At 47.3% G+C, this 10,050-nt stretch overlaps 1 protein-coding gene across 11 annotated transcripts in view; it reads left to right on the top strand.

The window, feature by feature from the left end:
• The first annotated feature begins 2,649 nt into the window (after window positions 1-2,649).
• vav2 (vav 2 guanine nucleotide exchange factor) overlaps window positions 2,650-10,050 on the top strand; it is a 155,911-nt gene continuing 148,510 nt past the window's right edge. For all 11 annotated transcript variants that reach the window (XM_037483884.2, XM_037483882.2, XM_037483880.2 and 8 more), the window contains exon 1: window positions 2,650-3,867. In XM_037483884.2, coding sequence (XP_037339781.1) covers window positions 3,664-3,867 — 204 coding nt within the window. In that variant the 5' untranslated portion in view covers window positions 2,650-3,663. The remainder of the gene's footprint in view (window positions 3,868-10,050) is intronic.

Here is a 10,050-nt window from a genome sequence, read left to right as displayed (position 1 = left end):
CACCTTTTTTGGAGTATGTGTCTTGAGGTGCGTGGAGGAGCACGGAGAAAGAGAGAGGCTCATTCCTCACTTGATGGAGCGTGCTGGAGGTTTTTCTTACTAAAGAATAGTGCATATTAGCCATTCATCAGTGCTGGGCCCCAACCGCACACACACACTTTTGGGGCCCTTGATTTTTTTTTTCTCCCCTTGTTCTTTCACTGTGTGATTGATCAATGCCGCGACTTCAATGACAACAAGTCATTTCTGCCACTTGTGTCCATCGCTCATGACGCTTGGAGCCGATAAAAGGACCACACGTTTGCAGCCCTGCAGCCACATTGCACCACACGTGTGTGTGTGTTCGCTTTGATTAATGGATCCCTGATTTTCATTTTATTTTCACCAACTCTTGGAAGAAAAAAAACAGGCAGTCAATGTAGAAGGAAGTATGTAGAGTGACATGCAGGTGTTTACACTTCTGTTCGACGAGCTACGCAAATCTAAAATCCATCAAGAATCTTATTTGCAAATTTGCCGACATTGTTAACGGGTAAACCAAATACTCTCTCTTTTCTTTTAATGCTCAATTGGTAAAAATATGTATAATGCATACTAATCTACTTTAAAACCATTACTTATCCAAGGAGATTGCTGAGTGTGTGGTTTTGCTGCACTGCATCACATTCACATACATTTTGCATGTGCATTCATATTCCCTTGTGGGAGCTGCAGGACCATAAGTTTATACTCTGCAGAATTCCTGGATCAGCTAATGGCCAACCTACCTGTAACCCCGTCTCTCTGGTCGCTCAGGCTGCTCGTCACTTTAACCATTTAGGTCCCAGGCAGGTTTTTTCTCGTTTGTTTGTTTTTGTCGGCATTTCTGTGCGCTCCAGTGGCATGTAGAAGATGTTCAACCACACTTTTGCTGTTTTTTCTCATCTGGCTCTGGAGCTAGGTTTAATCTTAAAATATGGAGTCATATTTGTTTGCATGTGATCCTTAAGGTTGGGGATGTTTATGCAATTGCACATACACTGGATGCGTATTTTCTGTAAAAAAAAAAAAGACTGCAGTCTCACTATTCCAGAATGAAACTCATCTCCTGGTGACTCCATGTCGACTTTCAATCGGGTGGTTGCTGCTTCTCCGTCCTGGGCCTCACAGGCCTGAGGGTGAATTAAGGGAATACACAGCCAGCCCTCGTGAATGTACACCACGGTCATCGTAAACAAAAGCAAAACCGCCCCCGGCTCCACAGGCTGCCATGTAGGAGAATGCTATTCTACCCGGGTGTGAGGGATGCGGGATTTTAATGAAACAATGCCTGTGCTGTGCAGGATTCTGTTTACTAAGTCAACATTGTTGAACTGCAGGCCTGTACCTCCGGGTCACAGATGATGGGCGGCAGCTATCATGGGATCCTGAAACTGAAGTGCAGCCCGGCACTGTCTTGATACCACGTTGACACGCAGTTGAGCTGCAACACATTCCCTTTCTACAGAAACTCCTAATGTACATTTGCCAAATGTGTTACATCCCCGATGAAACGTGAAGGTGAGCGGGGACGATTATGACTGAGGTTGGGCGGGTAATGAGACATGACAGAGAGGGTTTAACAAGAAACAGGTGGCGTATTGATTCTAGTGACAATAAAGTGATTAATTGACCAATTCAGATTCTTTTCCTAACAAGGTCTGACATCGGATGATCCACTGAAGAAAGGAGAGACTTTTCATGGTGAAGTGAAAAAACACACACAAAACAAACTGTGGCACATTTCAAGTTACCATAGCAGGAAGAGACTATGAAACCCCTAAAGCTACGACTTCATGCTATCACGTAATGAAAAAAAGAAAACAAACTCACAAATTTGATTAAGACAAGTCAATTGAAAAAAAACAATAACACACAATCCATTTACCTCATGAGTAGACTGACTTACAGGTTAGATAATACACGTATGAATAATGAATGAATGCATTTGTATTATGTGAATCATCCAGGCATGGTCCATCAGCAACAGTGGTACCTGAGTGGTTTGTGAGGATGCCAGTGGAACAGTGGGGTTCATAATTACCTTGAAAGGTCACTCAAGCAATTTATTAATGTGCAAATGTTCTGACTGTTCTGACTGAGAAATTAAACTGTAAAAGTTGAAGCTGCAGAAGCCCATATATTCACCCTATTCATAGGTTCTCTGGGTAAATGCCTGGAAACCGTCAATCCTACATTTCCCATAATGCAACTCAAATCTTTTTTATAGTTATACTCTTGCCAAAGCTTTTCAAAGAGTTTTTAAATCTGTATTTGTGTTTTGTCACTGTCTGTGTAGTAGGTCGACTTATTATGGGCTTTGACACACTATCAAATGTGACTGTCCCTTTAATAAAACCCCATAATCCTTCATTTAATACAATCACATACACATCCCCGACGGGTCCACATCGCAGGGAGCAGATACTCTGTACTAAAGGACACCTGGCCAACAGTCATTGCCACCAACGTGTCCCTTTGTGTCCCCTCAAGACTGGACGCTCCCCGGCGGACGGGACCGCCCAACGTCCCCGTCGGAGAGGGTGACGAGGAGAGAGGGAGGGGGGTCAGAGAGAGAGAGAGAGAGAGAGAGAGAGAGGGAGAGAGGGGTGGGGGTGCATGAACGAAAGGGAAGCACAAATCACAGACAAGCCCATCTGCACACGCGCAGCGGCGCTGTTTCGGGGCGTGCAGAAAGGCGCCAAACAAAGTAGCTTAAACCGGATAAGCGTGAACACGGTTTGTTGTTTTTACCCCCCGACTGCCCCCCCCCCTCTCTCTCCTCAAATGGAAATATTCCCGCTGTCGGAGTGCGCCGTTTAGCCCGTGTGTTGTGGAAAAGAGGGCTCCGGCGTTTTGCAAACACCGCCCCGTGCGTGACCCCCCTCTTCCTCCTCCTCCTCCTCCTCCCCACGACCACCCGGACTCGTTGGCTGTGGATATTACGGGAAGTTTTTTTGTTGTTGTTTGTTTGTTTGTTTTTGACGTTTAACTTTCCGGGGGAAACGCGAGACGCTGAACCCCGGTGGGCGAGTGCGGGCTGTGGGTTGGACACGCGGGCTCGAGCAGCGCGGCGTGGCTCCTCGCGCCCGCCGCGACGCTGTTCGGTTCCCCGAAATGTGAGCCGCTGTGCCGGAGTCAGTACATGACAAGCCCGCTGTAACCCGTCACTCCACCGTTTAAAAAAAAAAACAATATTTCCCCTCTTCCCCCCCCCCCACTCCTCCCCTCGGGTTGGATATGCGAAGCAAACTTTTTGAGAATGAAGAGGAGAAAATTCCCGTAGCACGTCTCTGTCGTCCGTTCGCATCGCCGCCGCCGCCGCCGCGCGCGCCCAACGGGACCCGTGTGAGTGTTTCGCTCTGTCCCTCCGAGCCTTCCCTTCCACGTCGCGGAGACGGCACAGTTGACATGCGTCTGGGAGGGGGGGTGTAAGCGCGGCGAGGCACGGTTGCGAAATCCCCCGATTACCGAGCTGAAAGTGAATGATTGAAAGAGGCTCCGGGCGCAGGTAAGGAGCCGTAGTCCGCCCGCGCAACCTCCGCTCCGCCGCCGAGCCACTTCGGGGATTTGTCTTCGATACTTTTTGCGCGTGTGTGTCTGTGTGTGTGCGGGGAGTCGGCGCCCCATACCCCCGGAGCCGCTATGGAGGAGTGGAGACAATGCGGGCGTTGGTTGATAGACTGCAAGGTCCTGCCCCAGAACCACCGGGTCGTGTGGCCCTCGGCCGCCGTCTTCGACCTGGCGCAGGCTCTGCGAGACGGGGTGCTGCTGTGCCAGATGTTGCACAACCTCTCGCCGGGTTCGGTGGACCTGAAGGAGATCAATTTCAGACCCCAGATGTCACAGGTGAGTCGCGAACCTCCGGGCTGTGTGTTTTGTGACTGTAGCCAACGCACACAAAACTCTCTCTTCCTTGCTAGTCTTTGGATTGCTCCGTTTCTCATTCACTCTCCTGTTCCATGCATTGTTTGGGAGGTTTGGAATGGCATTTTACAGCATCCCATTCCTGGATTTTTGGACTCACTCTCAGACACACACACACACACACACGCAGTACACACTGTAACACAAGCAGGATAAGGGTGCTGCCGCCACACCTCAAGTTTCATCTCGTCTGCGTTGTTCTCTTGTTGTTGTATCCCAACAAGGGGTCAGTGGTCTGTGGGGCGCTCAGACAATGAGTGGGTGGTAATTGAGTATTATCCAGTCAAACCCGAGGTGGTAATTAGGTTTTCTACTTCAGTTGACTGTCGCCATCCAGCCGGCTGTGACCGCTCCATTTGGAGTTGGACAAACGAAAGTTGTAAGTCGTCTTGTTTTAGGAAAGGCCACCCGTATGGTCTCCCTTTCAAATTCGGTGCTGAGGACTGTTTGCTTTATTTATGTCATACTGCAGAAGGGATTGGATGGAAACAACATAGTAAAGTCCCTTTCAAGTCCTTCCAGAGAGGAATAGTCCTCTTGGTATGTTTTGGTATCACCGATGCCTATGTCTCTATGGAGGTGCCTCTCCTTTTGAGCTCATTCTTGTTTCCAAAAAGCCAATACGAGGAAGTGTCGGGTGAACGCGAGGAAGGGTAGACGACCTCATCGGAGGAGTAAAAGTCTTCCGTGGCAAATGCTTCCCTCGAGTGATTCAGTCTGCTCTGAAGCACAGCTGAGCCTCCCCTCCATGCATCGGGATTTAAGTCTGGGAATCAACACTGTGAATCAATGTCTTCCAGGTATTCTCACAGTCACACCCTCTTGCGGGCCTGAAAGCTGTGATCGCAACGGAGCCCTTGACCACCTATCGCACATTGGTCTGATATTGCTTGGCACACTGTCCCTGACCCCCTTCTGTCACAATAACGAGTGAGTGAGTGTGTGTGTGTGTGTGTGTGTGTGTGTGTGTGTTGCGTCTGTCTGTGTGGCTCTCACTTTTCTCACTCTCGTTCTTGGTGTTTCTTCTCTTGTTTCCTGTATGTTCTGAGTTATAAAACATCCTGTACTCCATCACAATGCCGTCCACACTTCTGATTATCGATTAACCCAGAGCTCGATAAAAGGCTTTGTAAAGCTAACCAGATTGTGGGGACAAATAACCTGAAAGAAGATACAACTTGTCTGCTTGCAAGTAAAAAGAAGATGAATACCTCAGACCATTCTGTGTTTACAGTAGTTTAGACAATGATCAGGAGCACATACACTTGTTCAGCAGAAGTCTTTCTTCGCTATGTGTTTGGGGCCTTCATGTTAAACGGTGATCAACGTCCTCGGTGCCCGGCCAGAGCCAGGGAACACGTAATGGGCATATCTGCATTCATAGGGCCCAGTCCTTAAACCATGATTGATGTTAGTGGCAAATGTAGTCCTTCTCTCTGTTTTGCCTAGTAACAACCAGTAGCCAAGACTTAACAGCTCAGAGGCCACTGACTTGTGTGATTACTGGGTGAGGGAGAGAGCGGGAGAGAGAGAGAGGGTCTGGATGGCACACTTTGATCCGCCCCCTAATCCCAGGCTCCCACTGAGTGTATCCTCAGCGATGGTGGGAGTGGGGGTAGTCCTCAGTGACAAATTGGGTTAAACCAAATCCTGGCAGGAGAACAGTGGTGTGTGTGTGTGTGTGTGTGTGTGTGATTTATGATGAACAAAAAGGTCAGTGAGTGGGTGATTTTTAGCAAGTGGAGTCGGCCGGCCACATGAAGACAAGGTGAGGTGGAGCGATGAGATCATTCGGTCCTGATTAATGTTTTCTCAAAATGAGTTAAGTCTTGAATATGCCCCCCTTGTCAAACAGTTTGTCTCGGTGTGTTTGACCCAGGTGCTACCGGGGAAGTTTTAATGCTGCGTGACCCCCTCCCGCCCCAGCCTCGAAACACCCAGTCAGGAGGGATTCTTTTTATTCTCCTGACCCACACATTTGGCCCAGTGGCCGCTGTTAACGGACCCTAATCCCAGTTTAACTATTGGGAGTGATCCGAGTGAGCCCTCTGGAGCGTTGCCTCGTTGCTTTCTGCAGCTCGGAGGGAAGTCGTAGACGCAACGCTGAGGTCATTTTTGATGAAGTGTCCATAAAGCGGCATGTGGGCGTATGTATGTTGAGTACGCACAAGAACCACAGCTCTTTAAGGAGTATCTGAACATGAGCTTGATGGTTTCTAGCTTTTCGGCACGGTTTTTAGGATGGATGTTTAAGCGAGCAGTGTGAGACTGTTAAGGAGGATTTTGACTTGTCCTTCCTGCACCCAGTCGGCACAATTGACTCAAGAAGGTCCTGGGGTTTCAAACACACGCTGTCACCAAGGGGGCCATGTTCTCTTAATGTGTGTGTTTGTTGTTTTTATTGCTGATCTTTGAACATATTGATAATCAATAACATGGGAAAGGCATTTATTAAGAAGGAGCATATCGAATTCTTCCATCTACAATGTAGGGATATGTTGTTTTTTCTGTTATGTAATACTTGTACACCAGGATTGTCAAACTCATTTCAGGTCCGGCCAGATACTGCCCACGTCGACCATTAAATCATAGGGAGGGGTGGCGCTGACGACCCGACCAGCTGACAGTACAGCCGACGAGGGGGTGGCGCTGACAGTACGACGAAGTCGACCACTAGCGGGTCGCGGGCCGGGAGTTTGACATGTGTGTGTTGTACACTGCCAACATATCTTTTTGGGCCATTTACTGGTAAAAATGTCTTATCTGGGATCCTCACGTCTTTAAAGAAGAAATGATGGTCGGAAGTAGATATGTCAAAGATATTTCAGGGCCCAGGTTTACAAAATAGGCAAAGGGTATTTTCATGGATGTGTAGCACATCTTATCAGGTTTGGGAGCGTACCACGGCTAATCACAAGAGGTGGGGGCCATTTTCATTTCTTATGTTTTAGTGTGGACTTGTCTTTTTTTTTTTTTTTTTTACCAGGGCTGGGTGGACTCAAATATCCTCTCAGTAGGTCATTGAATTTTTCCTACCCAGCTGCATAGCTAGAAACGACTGTTTCTTCAGCATGCAGCAAAACCAGAGATGAACCAATACACGTTGTGCCCAAGAGAGGAGCTGCGTGGAGTTTATTTTTTTATTTTTTTTAAACAGCCAACCTAAGTTAGATCAAATGATTCATTGCAATACTAGCAGCCGCAACAGCTAACATGCTAATAAGCTAGGCAGTTGTCCAGCGAGCGGTGAACAATGAGCGGGTGAGCAGCTGTTCAGATGACCAGCGCTCCTTTTCGCTGTCAATTAATTAATGAATTTGTTAACAAAAGAATACCGCCAGAACAATAGAGTGAAGTGAATGTTTGGCCATACCGACCAGCCCTATTTCGACTGTGCGAGAGGGAACTCACCGCTGAAAGGAGGTGTGAAGCACCACTTCCTCCTTTCTCAGGAGCCGGTTCAAGTCGACCTTTGTGAAGGCGGTCAGATAAATCTCTGGTTTGTATTTGTTTCTAAAAGCTTGTGAAGGCGGTGAGCGAATGTCTGCTTGTATTTGTTTCTAAATGCTCGGCGAGGCTGGCCTCTCTACCTCCAAGGCCGAGGACCGGACGCTTAATGAGCTGCAGTGCTTTGGAGCGCCGCAGTGTGCACATCCCCAGAATCCAACGCCTCGGGCTGCGTGTGGAAGACGAGACCGAGCCGTGCTCTCTGAAACCTTTTGTGTGTTTAGCTTTTTGTCTTTTTTTCACTTAGCTTTTCTCTTTTTTTCCCCTCCTGTTAGGGAGGTGGTTGTGAAAGCCTTTGGGATGACTCGGCCAGATATGAATGTGTTGCGGGTTGCCGTGTGAGTGAGAGATGTTGCAGCAACCTGTTCTCAGACCTGATTCCCGGTCGGCTGAGCTCAGAGGGCTCCTGGAGCTCTCTCACGCAGAGCTTGCCGCTTCCACTCACAATGAGCGAGGGTCCTCCCTTTCTTCCCCCATTATAAATTGGCTGCCCCCGGCAACTCGCAGGAGATTGTTTGAATGTGATTTCTTTTATTTATTTATATATCCGGCTATCCATAGGACGCCGCCAACGGCTACACCTACAGCTCTGCAAACCCGCGATTGATTGTCCAGCTCGGCGGTTAGGTCACATACACACTGGACCACTGGGTTCTTGCTATTTCTTCACGGTTAAAGAGGAGCCGGATCATCTAGAATTGTCAGAAGAATCTGTGATATTTTGACGCCTCTGTGGTAAAGTATACCGCAGAAAATAAGACTTTGTAGTCCTTCTTTATTTATTAATTAAGCTTAAGCTTGTTTCTCAGGGGCAGTAGATTGTAATGTTGGAATCAAATCTCTCTTTAAAGCTCCAGCTTTTCATCTCCAGTAGAAGTAATGTGTTTTAGACACAGTGTTTGGAGCGAGTTGCTGACGGAGCGTAAAACACGATTCATACGCATTATTATTTTGTTCATTCATTATAGGAGGTTTCAAGGCTTCTTCAAAGTGTGTTTCTGAAGTTTTTGTTTGAATAATAATGAAAGTGCATCTCTGACGCATCCGCATTGGAAGTGTTGAAATGTTTCCGGGCTCAGGCCCTGGATGTGAAGTGAACACTTGAATTCTCATCTCAAAGAGCTCTGCAGGGTTTGAAATGAGATCACAGGAAGTGTGCCAAGCACAATACGCCAGACCACCCACCATTCTGCAATCTTTTGCTTTTGTCCAGTGGTGCGAAGGGGTCGGCGACCACTGTGGACAACCACCCACCCGAGCCTCCCCCAGGGGTAATTTAATCTCTGCATTCCGCCGGGCGCTGACCCTGTGACCCCAGCGTCAGCCGGATGCAGGTAATACTGCTAATGGAGCGCCTTAAGGCTGGTGCGTGGTTCTGCAACTACTCGTTTCAATTCATGGTTCCAAAAGGGTTGCGCGGGTTGCAAAGCTATTCACCGCCAGAACACCAGGGGGAGTAACGTTTTTTGTGTGTGGAAGTCGTTGGTTTGTTTATTTATTGAGACTTTTTACCCCCGTGCATCGCCACGGCTGATTTTCATCAGCTTTTCTTCAAGGACATATTTGTCCCGTATTTTCCTCCACAACGTTGTGCACCCCTCGACCTGCAAAGCCACGTTTGCGTAATCTGATTTCTTCCCTCTTCAAGAATCTTCTTTTGAAATGGCGGTATTATGCTATGAAACCAGAAATGTGAGAGTCTGGAAAGGATGTAGTTAGCAGACCAATCACAGACTTGCGGGCTGCATGAGACTTGCGTCGCTTTTGCAGCTAGTCTAGGAAAATTGGGCGGTTAAAAAGCGCGCAATGGGCTGTTGCGTGTCCTTGGGTTTCTATGAAAACGCACAACCATAAACTAGGCCTTAGGCACACGCCCCATGCTACACAGCTGGGGCTCTGGATGGTAATGGGATGGACAAAGGGAGACCAGACCTGGGGTTAACTAACCCTTTGTGTGAGTTAATCTCGCTCCTACGGTCACAGAAAGCAATTTAAGTGAAACTTTTGATACCCGTGTGGCTTGTGTGCTGACATTATTCACAACTGGCACCAAAACTGTGACCTTTCTTGAGGGGGTTGAAACGGCCTTTGTCTTAACCTTCCAAAGCGTCCATCACACTGATTTATAACCAGGTCAGTGGACTGTATTTTTATTTTAACTCTGGAATCAAGACTAGTTGGAATATCAATATACTGTATATAGGAAGATGTCTAATTCTAATTATTATAATAAATAAAATAAACGATTGCTTTTGTAGGATAATACAAAGACAATATTTGTATTATCATTTTTAAAAATAAAGATAACTAAACTCTAGCATTGCTGAGAAATAATTTAAACTGCATTTCTGCATTCAGTTTCTTCATGAAATCTACATAAAACAAGATTGCCATGTAAAGATGTAGCTTCAGCCAAACAAGCTTTTACTCCACCTGGCGATTACACAGATCACATCACGTGGACCATCATCCGAATCGACCTCTTGAAAGCTTTGATGATCTCGCTCACCTATTTGCAATGAACAGTCAGCAGTAAAAGTTTACTTCTACCTTGGTTGTTAAACGTCAGGATTCATCCACCGTCACACTGCTAATGAA

Source organism: Pungitius pungitius, chromosome 18, assembly GCF_949316345.1.
Source record: "Pungitius pungitius chromosome 18, fPunPun2.1, whole genome shotgun sequence".
NCBI lineage: Eukaryota > Metazoa > Chordata > Actinopteri > Perciformes > Gasterosteidae > Pungitius > Pungitius pungitius.
This window is presented reverse-complemented; position numbering and strand designations above follow the sequence as displayed.